The sequence below is a fragment of the Squalius cephalus genome (genome assembly GCF_949319135.1).
Source record: "Squalius cephalus genome assembly, chromosome: 3".
In the NCBI taxonomy this organism is placed as follows: Eukaryota; Metazoa; Chordata; class Actinopteri; order Cypriniformes; family Leuciscidae; genus Squalius; species Squalius cephalus.
The window spans coordinates 60142391-60165471 of record NC_137124.1 but is presented as its reverse complement, the minus strand read 5'-3'; the positions used below and the strand labels follow the sequence as shown (position 1 = coordinate 60165471).

Below are 23081 nucleotides of genomic sequence, written 5' to 3'. Positions count from 1 at the left end.
ATTCAATAACTTCATTGTTACTTTCCCTGTGTAGCCTACATGTCATCAGCTTTCTCTACCTATGAACAGGATTATAACAGAGAATGTCTAATCGGTTTCCGTCAATACCTCATACTCAAGGATTCCCCTTCCGTCGGGACAAAACGCTTAACGTAGCTTATGGACTAATACAGTGATATGAAAGACCAAACTCGCACCTTATTGGGGATGTAGGGTGTATAGGCTAGATGGACTAAGAATATGAACGTAACGCGCAAAGTTTCATGCAGAGCGTTTCGTGATATACTGGCATAAAATCAACACTTGATCAATACTAACACTTTCTCTTTTCTCTCTCTCTCTCTCTCTCTCTATAGTATAGTATAGTAGGCTATGCCTACGTGTAGGCTATTGCATTAGCTTAAACTGGGAAGAGTCATAGCACTTGCATATTGTTGTCCTCCTATTGTTAGTTTAACTGTAAATCGCTTTGGATAAAAGCGTCTGCTAAATGACTAAATGTAAAATTGGCTTGACATTGGACATTCGCACATTTAGGGACCGTCTCAAAAGTTTCATACAACATTGGCATACACGTTTCTAACTTCAATAGCAAACTTTAATTTATTTGAATAAATATCAAAAATCCAAAGGGAGCGCATTATGCCTGACACTACATGAACACTTTACAGTTGGTTTTATGACTGTAAGTCGTTCTAGAAAATGCTATTGAAGTTAGAAACGTGTATACCAAAGTCGTATACACTTTAGAGACGGTCCCTAAATGTGCGAATGTCCAACGTCAAGCCAATTTTATGCCAGTCTATCACTGGGAAACGCTCAGCATTAAGCTTTGCACGTTATTCTGAGTCCATCTGCTTGCCTGCGAGTTTAGTCTTTAATATCACTGTAATTAGTCCATTAAGCTACGTTAAGCGTTTTCAATGTTCAGCTGGGGAATCCTTAAGTATTGAGGGAAACATAATAGCTTGCATGCAGCACATCACCACAATATAAAGTTAAGGCCACTAAACAACCAAGAGAAATATATGTCAACCTCAAAAATTTAATATTGGATCTGTATCCGCATCGGGGAATAACATTATAATCTTGTTCACGGAAGAGAAAGATGCTTGTAGGCTACACATGGAAAGTAACCGTGAAGACACTGAATTTAACATAAAACCGCCTTCATAATAATCACAAATACACTTACATTGCTGTAAAGTGAGTTTTATGAATGAATGACTTGTTCTAACTGTTGCTGGTCTTCGTCACAACACGCGCTTTTGCACTTCCTGCTGGTGAGTTCGACTAACAGCAGATGGAGAATATCTCGGTAATCTACTGCTTTTCCTGCAGTTCCGTTGAATTTACTGTCGAATTTGAACCACTGAATTTGTGGAAGCGAATTTGCAAAGCGAAATAAAATGGACCGAAAATTGCCTGTTGAATATTATAGGTTGTATTTTTAAACATTTTGAATATTTTGGAAGTGAAATATGAAAGGTGAATATGGATAATTGAATTTTTAATAATGAAAATGTGTTCAAAATGTTTTTAATTGAAATATTCACAGCTTAAATATTCAACCATGTTGAATTTCAGGCCATAAAAATGCAAGCCCTAAAAATACAATGCATTAAAATGCAAGCATGGTTAATGCAATGCCTATTTTTTTTTTTCAAGTAGTGCAATTCAACAGGCTTTTTTTATTTCAAAAACATTTGACATTATTTTACTTCCATAGATGTGACTTCCGCAGCATTCCTTTCCAATGGAAAGGGCATGCATTCCCAGTGTTATCCAATAGTCTCACTGATTCGGAACAGCAGTGATGGACTTCTCTGTGTAAGCCCTGTCTCATCAGGTAAGAGGGAGTAGGAGGTTTACACAGGGCGCTGGATGGGGTCAGCAGCTGTGGCGCTTTGGTAGAGGCATAAATACTGACTGATGATTCAGTTTGCTTGGCCAGTAGGATATTAATTTTGACTAACATTTTTTGTAAGTATAGGCCAATTTGCCTCATGCAATGCAGTATTGCAGCTTTACAGTAATACTGAAGCTAGTCACTACAGGTATTCAGACAGTTATTCTTGATTTTACAAAAACATAAATAATCATAAATATAATCGCCACTATGTGGTCATGATATAAAGTACCAGTCACAAATTGGACTCACTTTCTCATTCAAGTGAATGTGAGGGTTGGTTCAAACTCTTGGCTGGTACTGTCCATGTTCTACAACAGAAAAAAAACACCCCTAAATAACACGTTTAAATAACACACACACACACAAAAAAAGACTGATTTGAAAAAATTGAATGAAAACATCAATCAGATAATTGCAACGTGTATATTCTGTTTTGATTTGGTTCTGTTCGTATTTTCCCTGTCATTATTTGTTGACTTTGGCTGCAGTAGAAATGGCAAACTTCCGTAATATATAGTAGGTAAAAAACAGTGACAAAAGATGTATGTCCAAAGTACTCATAAAAAAGTAAGCAAAAAGAACCCGGATGACCTACTTCTTCCGGTGAGATTCTGAAGTGTGTATGCAATTTTAGTTTACTGTCCCATGGGGCCACAGGAGAATCCCGTAACAATGGTGAACTTTATTGGAAGTTTCATCACATATTGCTGTGTTGAAAACCCTCTGTAAACTTCTGGTGATTTTTGACATCTTTTTAAGTTTTATTAAAGAATACATTAGTGTGCTGTATTCTTTATTCACAGTAAAAATAATAATACTTAAATTAGAACTGGGTCAGTTTAAGTGCTGCAATTGGCCAGTGTACTGTGTTTTCCTTCTCTATATAGTCCATAATTGGTTACTGTGATTTTCTACAGGACAGTGATTGATTACTGTGATTTTTTGTGAAACACACACACAAACACACATACTCACACACGCACGCACACACACACACAAACACACACACGCACAGACACACACGCACACACCCACACTCACACGCACACACACACACACACACTTTGAACATTGGTGTAATTACCAAATTGCTTAAACTCTAACAAAGATTTATTATATTTGGTTATCTGTTTTGGAAATTGCAAATCAGTTCTATAAAAGCTATATTTTCAGTATAGATGTACTAAACAAATCACTGATTCAACATTCCATGATTAAACATTCAATCTGTTGGATTAATTGACAGATGTATTCAAATAAACAAAAACAGATGTAAATTAGAAAGTTTAATGTTCATAACATTATGAAAGGTTATTGCTTTATAAGAAAGGTAAATAAAGAATAAACTTATGAAAAAATTGTTAAAAAGTTAAATTGAAATTTTGGATCTTGTAATAAGTCAACAGAAAATGTTGAGAAATGTTTAAAAAACAGTACATGTATATGATGATCTGTTGTAAGCTTTTATAATGTGAAAACCAATTGTGAAAATAAATACAATAAAAAAATGTAAATATAATAAACCATATGGCTGTACATTATCCTTTAGATAACAATGATTACAGCAACGTTAAGATTACATAGATATAATGTAAAATAATGGTCAGTAAATGTAAAAATTAATTACGAATAAATTGTTAATGAATTATAAGGATGTAAAAGACAAACATAACATGAGCGATGCTAGCAATAGACAGAATGTATTGCTTGCTAGGCAAGAAGCGTTGTCACGGTCACTACATTGCATTTCTTCTCCTTCACAGTCACACACAGTTGCTTGAATGGTGCTTTCCTGATCCATCCCACCCTGATCAATAACTTTCAGGACAACATTGTAGACACCCTTCTCCAATGCAGACTTTGGTGTCAGAAAGACACCAGTTGCTAAAATGGGAACATTATAATAGTTAGACATGTATACCAAGCCAGCCAGATATTTCAATGTGTAACAAATGAAAAATAAGATTAATATCTCTTTAAAACATTAGTAATTGCTCACATGTGCCATTCATCGAGGTGGACCAATTTTTACTGGTTTCTCCGTGGGGATGAGCTCTAAAGGGACCAGCGAAAGGAGGTCCATCTTTGTCCGTTATAGAGAGAAGCACTGGGGCTGAACCACGATTGCACATTCTTATATTCCTTTCACTGATGACAGGAGCGTTGTCATTTACATCCTCCAATTCAATTACCAGGGTTCCTGTGCCAGTTGCTGGAGCTTCACCTGCACACAAGCACAGACATCAGAAAAAGGCCAGCAAGAATTCTCCTCTTAAAAAAGGAAACACAAATTACCATCATTATCCAACGCCAAAATGATAGCTCTGTATTTGCCATCTTTGACATAGGTAGATTCTCTATCCATGAGGCTCTTGACTTTAATAACTCCAGTGTCTGGAGTAACACTCAGCCAGCCGGCAGGATCACTGCCAGTGCCAATTTTATACCTGGAAGGAACCAAACATACAGGTTAAAACTAGAAATGTTCAGCAAGAACAACTTTAGTCTTGCCTGGTGGTTTAAAATCTTTTGAAGTTCAAAGGATATACAGGCATGCTATGATTTGAATTCTGTGTATGAGAGATTTGACATGGGAAAGGATATAGGCATTAATAGGTAGACAGTTGCTAAGGTGGTTCTCAGACAGCAACACAGTGTCGGCACAGACCCGGCTCACATCTGTGGAATCCTCATGTGCCAAATGCCGGATCGGGGCAGACACTGTTTTGCTGTCTGGATTCTTAGTGGTTACTAGTGCTAGAGAGGCTGTTTGACGAAAAAAAAAAAAAAAAAAAATACATAATTATAATGAAGTCCATTAATGGAAGACTATGGGATTGTTCTTGTTTTACAAGATCTAAATCTCTAGAGAAATCAGTGAGAATTTTCAAATGGAATAATTAAAATGGTTTGATTGTCTTGGAGGGGAAAAAAATATTTCTTACGTTATCTTCTGTGGTTTTCCAATGTCTGGATCAGTGGCTTTATAAGTAACCAATTCACTATCAACTGGTGAATCTTCAGGTTTGTTAATAACCTTCTCCTTTGGATTAAACTCCGGAGGCTCATTAACATCAATTACATTCACAGTGACTGTGGCAGTGGAAGTGGCCAAAGAACCGACAAATGGATCATCGTTCTCAACAATCACAAACAGAATGAATTGCTTGTTCTCCTCAAAGTCCAGGGGCTGAATGGAAAAGAAAGTGTATTTTACTAAAGGAACATCATCACAACTATTTCCTGTGGAAACACATGAGCAACACACAGTACCTTTACAGTGGTGATGATGCCCTCTAGCTGGCTGGGTCCAGTACTGACACTGAAAAACCCACTCTTGTCACCGCTAATAATCTTATATTTGGTTGACCAGGCAGGAGATCCAGGTTCATCTCCATCAGTAACTGTAAGTCTGGCCACTTCAGCCCCTACTTTATTCTCTGGGACAGATACAGTGTGCTAAAACAAAGAGAAGTATGGTGTAAATGATTACAAATAAAGTTATATTAACACTTATATTATAATATTCTGAATGTATTAATATACATTACCGTGGTTTGCTCAAACTGAGGTGCGTTATCATTGCTGTCAGTCACAGTAATAACAGCTGTGCCAGTGGTTACATAACCTTCTCCAGCCCTGTCAGTAGCCGTAATTAACAAAGTATATCTGGAAATTGTCTGAAAAGAAAGATGTTTTCAGGTGAGTTTGTTTACATGAAATTATTCTTCACTAATGTGAGATCCATTCATCATTTCTCACCTCTTTGTCCAAGCCTAAAGCATTCACACGAATTCCTCCAGTAACAGAGTTGATTGTAAACAGGTTTGGTTTTGGCAATTCTGGATCTTGCTTGACGATTGAGTAACTGATAACACCATTGTTAGTATTCTCAGTATCATCTGCATCAATGGCTGTGACTGTCATAAACTCATGACCTTCAGTGAGAGAAGAAGAAAGACTGATTTGGTGAAACTGAAGAGGCTTTTGGGGGAAAAACAGCTAAAAACCATTTCATTGAGAAACTGAAGAGGCATTTGAAAAAGAAAAAAAAAACTGCTAAAAACCATTTCATTGAGAAACTGCATCATACACCTACCTATATCAGAAGCTTCAGGAACATTTCCATTGAATGGATTTTGTGTAAAAACAGGCTTATTATCATTTTGGTCCAGCACATATACAATAATTTCCATTGACGGTTCTACAAAATTCCCATCAATTCCAGCAGCATGAGCTAGAAGCTAAAGACATGAGAAGAAATACAAGCATGTTAAAGGTGCATTGTGTAATATTTATGAGGATCTGTTGACAGAAATGCATTATAATATACATAAATAACTATGTTTTGAGTGGTCTATAAAGACGTTACAAAATTAACCGTTATGTTTTTATCACCTTAGAATGAGCCATTTCTATCTACATACACTGCGGGACCCCTTACACGTTAAGTCGCCATTTTGCGGCACCATATTTCTACAGTAGAAACTTAAACGGACAAACTTCTCTACAGAGCGTGTTTCGTCACTCTTTTGTTTTACATTGGTTGCAATTCACAACCGAACCGCTAGATGCCGCTAAAATCTACACACTGCACTTTTAATATCTGAGGTTGTCTGAAAACACAAATAAATTAGAGTTGTAGTTTTTTATTTCCATGTCTGTTAGCTTTGATACGTCAATATGCAAGTGTAGTTATGACTTAAATTTTAGTAGGTATAATTACAATAAATGTACAGTATCTTCAAACATGAATAAGTAAACTGTGTGTCAAGCTATTTCACAAGGCCTTTTTTCTTTATACTTTTTTATCTTAGCTTTCAAAAAACTAAGACCGAGTAGATAATCCAATGCTGAAATGCACTAAAAAATCAACTTACTCTGTATGAAGCTTTTTTTTCTCTGTCGAGTGGCCGAGTCACAAACAGATTCCCTGATAATCTGTCTATAGTAAAAGTCCCCTTAGGCTCCAGATCCGCTCCTTCACCTGTGATCCTGTATTCCATCTGAGCTTCCTTAGAATAGTCCGACTTTATCTAAATACAGAAAGCAATAATATACAATAACAGAATATGTTAATAAGAAACAATAACAAAAGTTGTCAATAACAGACAAATCTCTCTCGACCATCTTAATTTGAACTTTCCCTTCATGACTTTCTCTCACCTGGTGCAGTTTCTGTGGGAAAGGACCTTTGCCATTCTCAAGTATAGAGAATGGAGGAATAACCCAACCTTCTCTCTTTGCTCTCTTCAGACCCGTTGAAGACTTTGGAAACGTCAGAACCAGATCATCAGCGGGAGATTCCATCTGAAAATGTTAGTAAAAGACAATGAGCAACAAAACATTTTTGTTTACAGTTAAACACAGCACACAATCCATCAAATATCTGGATAATTGCATCTTTAGAATCAGAAAGAACTTTATTGCCAAGTATGCTTACAACACAAGGAATTTTTCTTCATGACAGAAGCTTCCAGTGCACAGACAGAAAGACACAGATAACAAAAATAATATATATAAAAATGAGTGCTACTAACGTACAATTACTAAACACAGCAAACATTATCCTGAGTGTGTGTGTAAACTGAAATGTGTCTGTACAGAAATGCAGCATGCGATCGGTGATCGAGAGCACACATTCACAGTTTGTTGTTTGTGCATCAATATAACAGACTCTCACACGCTTACTGTACGACTCCTGTACGTCACCAAAACTGCTCTCTTCAGAAACAATCACAGAATATGACAGAGCTCGTATTTTAAGCAAAGCTCTAGAATGAATAATACACTAAAAGCACAATGTGAGTCTCTATTCTCTCTGATATCTCTGATGTAATCAGCCTGGCCTTCTTTACATTAGTGCTGTTTTGGACTGATTGTTTGAATGAATTTGATTACTGGAAACTTTCACAGAGTTTAACGGTTTAAAATGATCTGATTGCAAACAGAGATGCAGAATCGTGGAAATTTCCTCCTACCAGGGTTACAGACACTTGTAGATGCTCAGTGTGATTAACTGTGTGACGAATTACGTTAATGACGTACTTCACATAAGTTATTTTCATTAATTGTGTTAAATTATTTTAACATGTTAAAGGCACAATATGTAACTTTTTTGCTTTAAAATTAGCAAAAATCACTATATCTACGTTATATATATTTTTTTTAGTTGTGTACTTACATTATCCCGACTGTTTCCAACAACTTTCAAACCAGGAGAAATTTTAATTAAATTTTTAAACACGGCACGTTTCTTTATTTCCGTTTTGTCGCAGTCAATGGCGTCATATCCGCGTTGTCCCTGGTTTCCGCCTATGATTTCCACTCGTACTGCCATGGTAACCAGAGCTATGAGCAGAGCTCTCTGATTAACCAAAGCGACAGACGCAGACAACTCTGGAGTTCGCAATGTCTATCTGCAAGCTGTTGTTGTTTCGTTCAAACATTATGGACCATGGCAAGCAGACTTTGGATAAAAAAGGAGAACTAAAACGAGAATCAATATCAGCGCAGTGTTTTCGAGATGCCGAGAGCTCCCATAGACAGTTTATAAACGAGAGCTCCACCTCCGAGACTTCGACCGCTCCTACATGTACTTTATTAAACAGGTGAGCACATTTAAATAAAACTAATCAATGTTATATAGTTCAACAATGATAAAATGTTAGAATATGATCTGTATGTTATTCTAATGTTGATCTAGCTTACTGCTAGTCTCATACAGACAAACTAACACATACATTTCAACACATTCAAATGCAGTTTAGTGTGATAGTGTAATGTTAGAGCAAGTGAAACAGCGCTGCGTTACCTCACAAGTTTAATTTGTCTAATAAACTGACCTGTGAGTAGTAATTCTGCGTGTAGTTCGGAGGAATGAAATGTCCGTATTCCTTTTATATCCGCGGGACTCGCGTCGCGTGTGGAGCTGAGAGCTGTCTCTTAGCAATCCCGAACTGCTTCATATCACAGTCATGATAAAAGCATAGATGTATTCAGTCATCCATAAACATTATTAGATCGGCCGGCTTGACGTTGACGACAACATCCATAATTCTTAGCATGTGTTGCGTCATCAAACTACGCCTTTGTTATTGTAAAGAGGTTAAGAGGTCGCCTAGTGGTGAAAAATTCCATACTGTACGTCTAAGGGTTTTGAAATGAATCACTCACTTTTACTCACTCTGGATAAGTACAGTTCTTGGGGAGTGGGAAGGGGTGTACCGATGATTCTCTCGGCAGTCTGGACTATCCTCTGTAGTCTTCTGAGGTCTGATTTGGTAGCTGAGCTGAAGCAGACAGTAATAGAAGTGCAGAGGACAGACTCTATGGGCCCTATCATACACCCGGCTAGTTTCAGTCCGACGCAGTTTTCATCTTCCCCTCCTGCTCCACGTTGTTTAAATAGCAAATGCATTTGTGCTCATCTATTCGCCCATGGGCTGCTGGTCTGAGAACAAGTGTATGTTCAGGCACATTTTTGGCGCGTTGCTATTTTGACGAACTGATATAGAATGAGCCGCTGACCAACTGAAACCTGGTCTAAAGTCAGTATTTTTTTGTTATTTAAAGAGCGCATTAGTAATATGAGCCTATAGGCGGGTCCACAACGCGCTTACACTCAGCTTACTACACACACACTCTGCTTATTACCAGAGATGGGGACTCGAGTCACATGACTTGACTCGAATCAGACTCGAGTCGCAAATTTAAGGACTTGAGACTTGCTTGACTAAATTAAGAAAATTACTCGACTTGACTTTGACTTGAGATCCAATGACTCGAGACTTGACTTGACTTGAACTGCATGACTCGAGAATGACTTGATATACATTTTTATATAAATCATCGCAACATCAATTGATGAACAAAATGAAAGCAACGGAACCATTGACGCCAGTCATCAGATTCTGCGCGATTGTGTGACGCTGCACAAGCCCAGAAAAAACATACATCGCGGTGAGTGTGCGCTAAATACAAAAACATCTCCCAGCATTGTTTCTTTTTGGATATAAACACTAGAAATTGACCATATTCATTCAAGAAGATTTGCTGTACGCATAATAACAGGCAAGGGATATCGGACGACCATCACAACCTCGAACAGTCGAACTTCATTCACCACGTCTAAAAGTAAGCTATGGCTTGTTTAACCTGTTTGTTATAGTTAATTTGACTATCATTAAATCTAGAGAGAATATTGGTCAAAACAGCATGCCTCTTTATACACAATTATGTTTTCAAATGTAGCTTAATGTTGTCAATATTCAAATGATAATTAATGATGGCATATGTTTTGTATAACATTTGCCACATTTCTTTCAAATCATGCTTTAAAGCCAAATATGTCGTTCTTTCCAATGACAAAAAACAACATAGAAAACTGTTAATGTTTTGTCGTTTTATGTTTCTCTTAAAGCAGGGTTAGATGTTATCAGGGGGTTGGGGGCAAAATGCCAGCAGAATTAATATGCACCCAAAATTCAAAATGTGGTGGAAAAATTGCCCTAGTATGAGTTATTTTTATAATTAGCCTATAACATATGATATTAAAAAATATTTCCAGAATATTGGCGCGATTGGAAATGTGATAATGATTTTATAAAACAGTTCAGTAAACAAAGAGTGAATATTGTGATGTGACATTTTAGACATAATATTCCAAATATTATCTGTTTTTGCTCTATTTCTCCAATGACAATAGTTCCAAACAACGCGCTTACACTCTTCTTATTACACACACACTCTTCTTATTACACACACACTCTTCTTATTACACACACACTCTGCTTATACACTCTGCTTATTACACACACAGTGACGCAACAGCACACAATCATGCCAAATATTTAAAATAAAAGGATTACAATGTAAAGAATTACTATTGTGTACACAATGATATGGTGGAATCCGACTTGCCCCATAGATGGTCTGCTTACACGCTTTAACCTTTAACCTTTGCACGAGCAGATCTGTTTCCTCGCTAGAGAAGCGTTCAGTTTTTCCGCTTGCAATTTCCGCCATGCTGGCTTTTAAAGGGAATGGGAGATGAGACTCTGATTGGTTTATTGCACGTAAAGCCAAAAACATACCCATTACTCATTAAGAGAATAGAGACAACCCTTTTAGATCATGCCCCGGGTGCGCCGACCATTTTTCCCTTCATTTTTCCCAATTTAGCAAAAGTTTTTCCCAGTCTCACTAGCTAGTTGTCAGAAAGCTGGTGATTCATTGACAGATGGAGCTAGGAACAGAGAACAGACAGTCCCCGGTCTGTTGTGGGATGCAGCGCAGTCCCATGTTGAATGCATCATCCACAGACCTGTTTGCTCGATAAGAGAAAAACTGAAGGGGGTCCAGCAAAGGTCCTGTGATGTCCTTCAGGCAGGCCAACACCAGTCTTTAAAATGAATTCATGACCACAGACGTTAAAACAACAGGTCTGTACTCATTCAGTCCTGTGATTTTGGAATTTATTTGGGATGGGGATGATGGTGGGACATTTGAAACAGGAAGAGACTTGTGATCTGGTGAAGATCTTTGTAAAGATAGGGGCCAGCTGGTCAGCACAGGATTTCAGACAGGCTAGTGAAACACCTGTTCATCATATAAAGCAATTGTGTCGCTTCAGAAAATATGGACTAATCTCTTCATGAACTTTTTGCAACAATATAGTGGTAGTTGCATGGACTGTCAATGGAGGTACAGAAAGCTCTCAGATTTCATTAAAAACATCTTCTCTTGTGTTTCGAATATGAACAAAATTCTTACAGGTTTGGAACAACATGAGGGTGAGTAACTGACAATTTATTTTATTTTATTTACAAGTTGTCATAATTTATAGAGCACATTTTTTCTTTCCATTTTCTATAACCAGAAAGAAGAAGAGGAGTGAAAGGGTGTATGGTGGTGGAAGGGTAGGGATGCAAAACAGAGGAAGAGATAGAAGAGGCCAATAACAAGCACATTTCCGATGAAATAAAGGCCACTATAATGGACCATGTTCTCAATCATGGCCTTACTGTAATGCTGGGCGTACTCTTTGTGCATTTTTGCCGTTCATTTGCATGACAGCGGTATTTTGGGTGCCTGAAAAAGCAATAGTTTTGAAAAAAAGTTTCAACGTGCAAGTTTTTGAAAACGGTCTCTGTGTAAACAACAAAAAGGCGAATCTCTGAAGATGATGATGTCATGCACATACGTATTACGTGTTCAGTCTATAGTGTTTATATAGTGTAGTCTAGCAGCAGAATACAGGGTTTTTAATCGTTTTAGCGGATCCGTGTGAATTGGGAAGGGAAAACTTCTCTGTTTTAAACATATCGTTGTCGTTTAAACTTACCCTTATATACACAAGATAACAAAAGGCTAATGAGGAACAGGTGTGAGTAATGAATCACTATGGCAACAAACAAAGCAGCTATGGAAACAAAAGCAAACAGGACAGGCTTGTACTGTACTGACAGCAGTTTCTGGAAGGAACTTGTTTGTACCTGTGAAGAGGAGATGTTCATGACCGTGTCCATGTGATGGTCCTCATGATGATGATGGACATCCTCAACTCTGACAGATACCGTGTACTTCTTGCCACTGGAGTCCCAAGCATCCACAGAAAACACCTTGTGGTCTTCATGAAGAGTCACTTGTCTCTTCAGCGTTACAATCCCATCCGTGTCCACATCAAACCGCTTGTCAGAGGACTGGAAGAGCGTTCTTGTTCTTCCATCGCATGCATTAAAAATGACTGTCAGAAAAAGAGATTCAATTGGCTCAATAAAGCATCTTGTCACGTATGTAAACCTGGAGTGGGGAACAAGTATTCCCGTAGCTGATGCTATGGGAACACCCTCCAGGTGTGACGATGGTCTGAAATAGTGTTGTCAAAAGTACCAGTAGCACAACTTTGCAATTAGTCAGGGAATCAGGGTTAGCAAGTCAATACTTCCTTTTTTAAAACGTAATGAAACCAACTTTATCATACATAAGGGCCAATCCATTACCCGCTGATAGGCCGTGATATCAGCTTCATTGTTCATAAAGGGAGTACTCTTTGTTCGCTTCCTGTATATAACCCATTCATAATTTGAATAAAAGTTTAAATAAAAATGTAACATTGCAAAGATTTCGGAGTTATAACTGTATTAAAATGCAGAACTGAATCTGAAATGATGATGTTTGACATTGATAACCATTGCAAAGGACAGGACAAAAAAAGTGCATTATCTTCCAGTGTAAGTGCAATAGACCTGTCACTTGTTCTGGTATCCTTTGTCATCATCCTTTGTTTCAAAGTGGCAACACACTTGTTGCAGCCACCAAAACAAACAAACAACTGATGAGATTTACGCCACTGCGTAATAGCTCATTCTCCAGTGACTCAGAGGGCGGAGGAGAAAATGACTGCAACACAACAACTTGTGAAATTAAAAGAAGAAGAAGAAGCTTAGGTATGTAACCTGGCTTTGGTCTCAACAAAACCTTCACAAGAGCAAAATCTATTTCCGAATGAATTCTCAGATAAGGCCTGGACAACAACACAACCGCACTGCGTTTCAGATCTCCGTCCACACTACACGACCGAATATGCATGTCACATAACCATTCATGCACACTGGGCATGCGAGTTTGCGCGTACAAGTGTAAAAAGGAAATTGGTTGTTCACTCTGCAGTTGGTTGCTATTCACAGACCAGCTGGTACAACAATGATGGCGAGGAAAAGCAAGGATGCCTTTGTGTGGACAAATGAGAGGTGGAATTGTTTTCTCAAAGTAACAAACGACTACACTGTCATCGTGGCTGGTCTGTTATATTCTTCTGGTAGCGTAATGGTCATATGGTAGGGGCTTAATGAATCAGGGAAGGATATGTAATGATCTAGAAGACCCAATCAGGGAGTGAATGTGGGCAGCCACACCGTCATTTTCAAAAGTCTCCATTTTTGTCCGTCTACACTGAAATGCAACCCCAGAGTTTTCAAACTAAAACGGGGTCTGCAGCATTTCCATTTTCGAGGGGCGAAAACTCCGGACCCAGGCATAACCGCAGCAAAAGTTATGCGTTTTAAAACAAAAACACGCTAGTGAAAACATAGCCTAAGGCTACTCAAACAATAACATGGAGACAGAACTGCAAGTTTTGCTGACTTTGTGGTGCTTTTTTAGCAGCCATTGGCTACGTTTACATGCACAACTTTTGTTTCAATCAGACTGAATTCCTTCCGATTGATGAATCCAAACGTAGTGTTTACATGAACGCTTAACATGGGATCGGGTTGATGTGCGCGTTTAAATGTCACAAGCTTCAAATCGGAATACATTTTTTGACTTGCGCACACTGCACAAATATAAAGGGTTTCCTGCTGTTTCCTGCTATTTTCCTACATTGGTTATTTTTTTGTTTTAAACAGCAGACTTAATATTTATTCATTTCTGGTAATAATTTGGAGACAATGAGCATATGAACCGTTGTGCTGAGCTGCTTATATTTATAACGCTGTAAAAATGCCCCTCCCTGCGCCCAAATCCAGTCGTGAAATCCAGAGTGAAAGGAAAATTTAAGAATGACGGGACATTTATATGACACTTAAGGGGCCTTTCACATATCTAGTCTAAAAACACGTGGAAGGCGCTGTCTCCTTTCCAAAGTGCTTGCACTCCCGTGGCGTCTGTCGTGCGTCTACATTTGAAATAACTAACTTGAGCATGCAAAAGACACGATATGTGAACGGCCCCTTATTCTACAGGAACAACAGCTCATTCCGTGTGTCATACATCATTACGCTATTTCAACGTCATTGCACAATGCACATGCGCAGTCCTTTCAGTTTCGGTTTTCAATCTGATTAAGTGTTTACATGTTCTCTCGATCGGATTAGAAAAGGAATAAACCACCCCTTTCAATCAGATCGAAATTTCATTCGGCTCGAGCTCAATCAGATTGATTAAGGTGTTTACATGAATGCTTTTCAGTCAGATTGAGCCGTCAATCCGATTACTGACGGATTATTTGGTTGCATGTAAACGTAGCCCTTGTGCAGTTAAAATCTGCATTTTATAATACTGCAGCCGCCTACATGCGCAAGAGGCAAGCTATTATTAGAGTAATCGGCAACAATTGGCAACTGTTTATACTTGAATGCCCAGTGTGCATGAATGATCCTGTGACATGCGTTTTTGGTCAATTGGGTGGACGGAGATCTTTTCTGAAACACGGGGAAACACCAGTATGGATGAGGATCGTTTTCATTTTAAAATACTGTGTTAAACCGAAAACGCACTAGTGTGGACACAGCCCAAGACTATAGATAAGTTCCAAGAAGGAACACAAGCAGTACGAAAAGGCTTCACCCATGTCACCCCATACATGAAACAGGAGACAAGTGAATGCTTCCCTAAAGAAACACCATCAACTGGTGCATGCTCATCAACAAGTAAGCTGGAGCCACACCTGCAGAAAAAATGGCTCCTGAAGGAATACCAGCACTGTAGCACTCTCTGCACCACAATGCAAATAGTCACCTAGCGTAAAACCTCCTAGTAGAGGGGATTCTTACATTTAAACTGGTCTTTGTGATCTCCAACAAATGACCAAAATGAATCAGTCAGCCCTGTACAGAAGCTAAAACTAAATTTTTCATATTTTTGTTTGGGAATACCACACACTGCCCCTAGTCTGGGAGAGTAAGGGTTAGTGTTAGCCTGGACTTCCTTCATAAACGGTGCCCCAACCTACTGAACAAGGCGTCTGTTATAATCATGACAACAAACTCTGCCTAAAGGAACTCTATTTGGCAAGATTTACTACCGCTATGCACCATCGCAAACAAGCCTCTTTTAGCATTAAAAGACTACTGTCATGATTTACTGAAGACACAGTAAAAAATTAGAGCTGAAAAGGCATGGAAAGGGTTATTTCTGTGGCTGATCTTATTACATATTCATTTCTAGGAGTTTCCCTTTCAGATACAGTATTTATGGGAGGAGAGTATTTAAATGAATCACACAAATTGATTCACAAAGGTTATTTACCTCACCATTTATTTACCTTCCATAAAAAGCATTTCTTAAACCAGACGTCTACCATCTTCAGATACATGGTCTTAAGAGGGTGCGAATGCTCAATTCAGTGAAGCCACTGATCCCAGTTCTTCTTGCGGGAGTCCGGACCCCTTCGCTGCTTCCCTGTTGCTAAGAGCTGAAGATGGATTGGCTCACAGGCACAGCAAACTCTTGAGCCCGCCCGGGAAACTTATTGATGACAGCATTCACTGCGTCGCTTTAAAGCCCCAACTGAGCAACAGGAGAATCCAGCAGAAAGGAATTCTTTCTCATGTATCTGTGAGGTTCAATCACAAATGTCTCTCAGACACCACCAACCCTGCCATATAATGACCAGTGACATGAGCCACAAGCTTAGTTAATCAGAGCAACAAGTCATTTGGTCGTCTGAGCTCCTTGACTGCCTCAGGAGTCAAGCAAGCCCCATCATCCTTATCCTTCATGACATCAAATTGGTACATCTGCAATACTGCTATAGTATGCAGTGCCACATCGAGAGGAATGTGTCACACTAGTATGAACTAGTGTGACAAATTAATTTTGTCAATTAACAAATCCGTTACATTTATATAGCGTTTTTCTAGGTACTCAAAGCACTTTACATATGGAAGGTGTAATCTCCTCAACCACCACCAATGTGCAGCATCCACCTGATGATGCGACTGCAGCCATATTACGCCAGAACGCCCACAACACAACAGCTTATTGGTGGAGAGTAATGTAGCCAATCAGTTTACATGGGGATGATTAGGAGACCATGATGGACAGAGGCCAATGGGCAAATTTGGCCAGGATGCCGGGGTTAAATTATTATTATTATATATTTTTTTACATACATACATACATACATACATACATCTTCTTCCGCTTATCCGGGGCCGGGTCGTGGGAGCAGCAGTTTAAGCAGAGATGCCCAGACTTCCCTCTCCCCAGACACTTCCTTCAGCTCTTATGGGGGGACACCGAGGTGTTCCCAGGCCAGCCGGGAGACATAATCCCTTCCCGGCAAGGCGTCCAGGAGGCATCCGGAACAGATGCCCGAGCCACCTCAGATGGCTCCTCTCGATGTAGAGGAGCAGCGGCTCTACTCTGAGCTCCTTCCCTCAGAGTAACCCTCACCCTATCTCTAAGGGATCCCGCAGCCACCCTGCGGAGAAAGCTAATTTCAGCCGCCTGTATCCGGGATCTTGTCTTTCGGTTATGAACCACAGCTCATGACCATAGGTGAGAGTAGGAATGTAGATTGACCGGTAAATCAAGAGCTTCGCCTTGCAGCTCAGCACCTTCTTTACCATGACAGGCCGGTACATCGATCGCATTACTGCAGAAGCTGCACCGATCCGTCTGTCAATCTCCCATTCCATCCTTCCCTCACTCATGAACAAGACCCTAAGATACTTGAACTCCTCCACTTGAGGCAGAAACTCTCCACCAACCTGAAGTTGACAAGCCACCCTTTTCCAACTGAGAACCATGGCCTCAAATTTGGAGGTGCAGATTCTCATTCGAGCTGCTTCACACTCATCTGCAAACTGTCCCAGTGCATGATGAAGGTCCTGGTCTGATGGGGCCAGCACGACAAAATCATTCGCAAGAAGCAGAGACGAAATCGTGTGATCCCTAAACCTTACACCCTCCGGCCCCTGGCTGCACCTAGAAAATCTGTCCATAAAAAATTATAAACAGAACCGATGACAAAGGGCAGCCCTGCCAGAGTCCAACATGCACCAGGAACATGTCTGACTTACTGCCGGCAATGCGAACCAAGCTCCTGCTCCGGTCGTACAGGGACCGGATAGCCCTTAGCAAAGGGCCCCGGACCCCATACTCCCAGAGCACCCTCCACAGAACGCCGCGAGGTACACAGTCGAATGCCTTCTCCAAATCCACAAAGCACATGTGGATCTGTTGAGCAAACTCCCATGAACCCTCCAGCACCCTGGAGAGGGTATAGAGCTGGTCCAGTGTTCCACGACCGGGACGAAAACCGCACTGTTCCTCCCGAATCCGAGGTTCTACTATCGGCCGAATTCTCCTCTCCAGTACCCTGGCATAGACTTTCCCGGGGAGGCTGAGAAGTGTAATCCCCCTGTAATTGGAACACACTCTCCAGTCCCCCTTCTTAAAAACAGGGACCACCACCCCGGTCTGCCAGCCCAAAGGTACTGTCCCCGACCGCCACGCGATGTTGCCGAGGTGTGTCAGCCAAGACAGCCCCACAACTTCCAGAGACTTGAAGTACTCAGGGCAGATCTCATCCACTCCCGGTGCCTTGCCACCGAGGAGCTTCTTGACTACCTCGGCGACTTCAGCTTGGGTGATTTATGAGTCCACCTCCGAGCCCTCGGCCTCTGCTTCCTCAATGGAAGACGTGTCAGTGGGATTGAGGAGATCCTCAAAGTATTCCTTCCACCGTCCGACATCATCTCCAGTTGAGGTCAACAGCTGCCCACCTCCACTGTAAACAGTGTTGGTAGGACAACCAACCGGTAGTCCTTCTCCATGGCCTCACTGACTCCACATGACTCCTCCCAGGCCCGATTTTTAGCCTCCACAACCACCCGGGCTGCAATCCGCTTGGCCTGCCGGTTCCCATCAGCTGCCTTAGGAGTCCCACTAGCCAGCCAGGCCTGATAAGGACTCCTTCTTCAGCTTGACGGCATCCCTTACTTCTGGTGTCCACCACCAGGTTCGGGGATTGCCGCCTTGACAGGCACCGGAGACCTTACGGCCAAAGCTCCGAGTGGCCACGTCAACAATGGAGGTGGAGAACATGGTCTACTCGGACTCAAAGGTTCTCCAGACTCCCTCAGGTTCCGGTCAAAGCTCTGCCGGAGGTGGAAGTTGAAGATCTCTCTGACAGGGGACTCGGCCAAACGTTCCCAACTGACCCTCACAGTACGTTTGGGTCTGCCAAGCTTCCTCCCCAGCCATCGGATACAAATCAGCACCAGGTGGTGATCAGTTGATAGCTCCACCCCTCTCTTCACCCAACTGTCCAAGACATACGGCCGAAGAACGACACTAGGGTTTCCTGGTGCTACGTGCACTGATGGACACCCTTATGCTTGAACATGGTGTTCGTTATGAACAAGCTGTAACTAGCACAGAAGTCCAATAACAGAACACCGCTCAGGTTCAGATCAGGGGGGTCATTCCTCCCAATCACACCCTCCACGTGTCACTGTCGCTGCCCACTTGGGCGTTGAAGTCCCCCAGTAGAACGACAGAGTCCCCAGTCGGAGAACTTTCCAGCACCTCTCCCAGAGACTCCAAGAGGGCCGGGTACTCTGCACTGCTGTTCGGCCCGTAGGCACACATGACAGTGAGAGACCTATCCCGACACGAAGGTGCAGGGTCGGGCCCTCTCGTTCACAGGGGTGAACTCCAACACATGGCGGCGGAGCTGGGGGGCAAACCCACACCAGCCCGCCGCCTCTCACCATGGGCAACTCCAGAGTGGTAGAGAGTCCACCCCCTCTCAAGGAGTGTGGTTCCAGAGCCCAAGCCGTGTGTGGAGGTGATCTCCACAATCTCTAGTCGGTACCTCTCAAACTCACGCACAATCTCAGGCTCCTTCTCCGCCAGCGAGGTGACGTTCCATGTCCCTAAAGCTAGATTCCGTGTCCAGGGATCGGGTTGTTGAGGGCCCCACCACTATGACCATAATCAACTATGATCCACTATGCACTGGCCCCTTACGTTCCCTCCTGCTGGTGGTGAGCCCACGGGAGCGCTCCTTCGGACTGAGCCCGGCTGGGCCCCATGGGGGGAGGCCCGGCCACCAGGCGCTCGCATACGAGCCCCAACCCCGGACCTGGCTCCAGGGTAGGGCCCCGGCTGCGCCATGCGGAGTTCGTCACGGTCCTTATATTTACTTCTAACATAAAGGGTTTATGAACCTCTCTTAGTCTGACCCGTCACCTAGGACCTGTTTGCCTTGGGAGACCCTACCAAGGCCATATAGCCCCGGACAACATAGGTCCTAGGATCGTTCGGGTACTCAAACCCCTCCACCACCATAAGGTGGCAGTTCAAGGAGGGGTAATTTTTTTTACAACACAAATGAATCATCACTGAGCTTACTTAAGTTGGGTCTGTGACGCTATTTTCTACTGGAAACAAATTTTGTTGCATTATTTTCCTGTTATCTCTGTAAATCTGCTTTGAAACAATCTGTATTGTTAAAGGCGCTATATAAATAAAGGTGACTTGACTTAACTTAAACCCCTACTCTTTTTCCAAAGGACATCCTGGGATTTTTAATGACCACAGAGATCAGGACCTCGGTTTAATGTCTCATCTGAAGGATGGTGCTCTTTGACAGTATAGTGTCCCCATCACTATGCATGGGAGTTAGGACCCACACAGACCACAGGGTGAGCGCCCCCCTGCTGGCCTCACTAACACCTCCTCCAGCAGCAACCTAGTTTTTCCCAGTGAACTACCACGCTTACACTCAAGAGACCTCTCAACACTCAACACTGATGAAAGCAAATTTAGTAGATACAGTCCATGCATACAATTTAAATCGATTGCTGTAGTTCACAGTTAAACCTCAGTTAAACAGATTGCATTGTGTAGAAATAGTATTTAGCCTAATACTAAAAATATTTATATAAAAACTCCAAAAGTTCAGTTGCCTCAGTGTTTTATTTAAAGAGAACACAGCTTACCTCTTCCTAGTCTTTTTTCTTGGTGAAGGTCATCTCTGTGCACTTTAAAAACCAGCGACTCCGACTCAAAGCCTGGAGAACATGAAGACTCCTCCGCAAATCCACACAAAAGGACCTAATTTGAAACATATTAAATGTTGTAACATTTACACATTTTGAAATTTACTTTTGGATAATTAAATCACTTCCAGCACAACAGCAGTATGTTTGGGCTAAACTGTGATCATTTCCCATTGTTTTGCCACAAGATGAATGGTAACACTTTATAATAACGTTCAGTTGTAAGTCATTTATAAGTGGTTAGTTAATGATAAACTAATAATTTTTTCAAGTCATTTACAAGTGATTAGAAACATGACTGCGTTCATAAATTATTAATAAGTGATATGTTAATTATTGTATGTATGTTTTGTATATTCACTTGTAAATGACTTGTAACAGAATTTACAAAACATACATAAAATGTTAGTATATCACTTGCTAATCATTTATGAATGTTTTGTAAATGATTAGTTCAACTGAACGTTATTATAAAGTGTTACCAAATGTATTAAATGACTACATCTTTCAAATTACATGAATTATTTTGTCAGTCAGACAACCCGGATTGTGTTGGAAGATTATATGTTTGTGCGGATTATTTTGTTTTGTAAACGAGGCACAGTGTGCATGGAGAGTTCACAAATAAACCTTTGTTGACAGATGAAGCGTCATGTCTAGAAAAATTTCCAATGTAATTTAAATGAATTAGATGTTTCATAAGTAAAATGTGAAGTTGCACATTATTGGTGCAGAAACTGCAGAGATTTTATGTATTTGTAAATGAAGCACCACAATCACACACTGGTTACATCATGTCATAACAAAAGTTAACAAAAGTCGGTAACACTTTATTTTACAGTGTCCTTGTTACATATGTTGCATGTACTTACCATAGAAATAACAGTAAATTATGCATAATTACATGTAACTGACCCTCAACCAATTCCTAATCCTACAGTAAGTACATGTAGTTGCTTAATATTACTCAGTACTTAAATATATAATTAATTACACTGTAACAATGACACCTTAAAATAAAGTGAAACCCAAAAGTCTTAAAACATTTGACTCCATATAACAGAAGGAAAAAGGCAGAAACCTGTTTTGATAAAATCAACCCCTGCAAAATTAAGGTGACTTATCATATAAAAATAACATTGGCGGCAACAAAAGGCATTTTATTTTTCTCTCTTAAACCTTTGGTATTGCTTTTTGGTGGATGTTAAGAAATTTAGCTTTTTAATACTAGCTCTAAACTTCATTAAACATATCAAAGAAAGTGCATTTATAATGTCAAATAAAATCAGCTTATCAAGCAATACAATTAAAAATATATACATATTCTCTGAAGATGATGAGGACAATCACTCAGACGTCCAAAGGTTTTGGAAATCATCTTGGATAAAATCCTACCTTACAGAGGAAAATAATAACTCCCAATCTCCCAATCTTCATTGTCTCGATTCGAAACAAAATGTCTTGAAATGTCCTTCAGGTCCTACTTCCTAGATGGCTTTTAAGTTTTCACTGGGGGTTGGAGTGTTAACTGTGTTTGCTGGTCATGGGTATATTTCCTGTTTTGAGTGTGAATGGTGTCAGGTTCAAAAAATGATTCATTTCAAAATGTAAACTACTTGAATTTGTCAGTGTAAGGTTCATTTCACAATTATTTTAGTATTTCACAATTTAGTGCAGTATTTTAATAACATGACTGGAGCCAAAGAGTTCTGTACTATCTTAATAAGGCTGTATCTGTTAACATTATAACATCAAGGGCAGTCACATACTTTCAGCTAGAAACCTGGTGAAAAATATTCCCACCGAGTGATACTTTTTGACAGTGTTGTACAAAAGGCAACAAAGCAAAAAAAAGAAGATTATTTTGCTGGAGTAAAACTGTAACGCCCGTTTTACACGTGCGTATTTTTTTCCGTACCCATGTTAACAGGTTAGAGCTTTCACACTGCACGCGGATGCGTGACAGCGCATGCTTTGTGGTCAAAATGAACACAGATTGACCTGAAAATGTAGTAATTTCACCATAAACGCATTTAATTAAATACTACTATTTTTCACAGTCATCTTTTTGGGGTAAATCAAGGAAAACGTCTCGGTTACTGATGTAACCCTCGTTCCCTGAAGGAGGGAACGGGAGACGTAACGTCGACGTGACGACGTAATTGGGATCACTTCAGGGAGCCCTATCAACTTCGAGTGTCTACAGAACGAGCCAATGAACGTTGGCGTGCGTGAATCGCGTCACGCGCCCCCGCCCCGCAGCGCGGGTATAAACAGGAAGCGGGCGCACGCACACATTGTTTTTCGCTGAGGAGCCGAGATTTGTGACGGCCATGCAGCGATGGTCAGCAACGGTGGCGACGGGACGTTAC

The 23081-nt window shown here is 40.6% G+C and overlaps 1 protein-coding gene across 1 annotated transcript; it reads right to left on the bottom strand.

Moving 5' to 3' along the window:
• Nucleotides 1-3184: 3184 nt before the first annotated feature.
• Nucleotides 3185-22232, bottom strand: LOC307154846 (cadherin-1-like). The gene is made up of 13 exons (XM_079864991.1): nucleotides 22105-22232; nucleotides 20650-20764; nucleotides 12409-12659; nucleotides 7079-7222; nucleotides 6793-6948; nucleotides 6012-6156; nucleotides 5675-5850; nucleotides 5464-5592; nucleotides 5186-5371; nucleotides 4858-5102; nucleotides 4208-4359; nucleotides 3912-4136; nucleotides 3185-3796 (listed from the first exon to the last, which is right to left on the bottom strand). The coding sequence occupies exons 1-13, from the start codon at nucleotides 22144-22146 to the stop codon at nucleotides 3558-3560; spliced, it is 2205 nt and encodes a 734-aa protein (XP_079721117.1). The 5' UTR covers nucleotides 22147-22232; the 3' UTR covers nucleotides 3185-3557.
• Nucleotides 22233-23081: the final 849 nt, after the last annotated feature.

Bases quoted from the DNA above. Each gene is read 5' to 3' on its own strand.
- LOC307154846 (XM_079864991.1), bottom strand. From the start codon at position 22,146: ATGAAGATTGGGAGATTGGGAGTTATTATTTTCCTCTGTAAG. The intron at 20,765-22,104 runs GTAGGATTTTAT...GTTTCAAATTAG, and splicing joins TTATTATTTTCCTCTGTAAG to GTCCTTTTGTGTGGATTTGC. The intron at 5,372-5,463 runs GTAATGTATATT...TCTTTGTTTTAG, and splicing joins CTCAGTTTGAGCAAACCACG to CACACTGTATCTGTCCCAGA.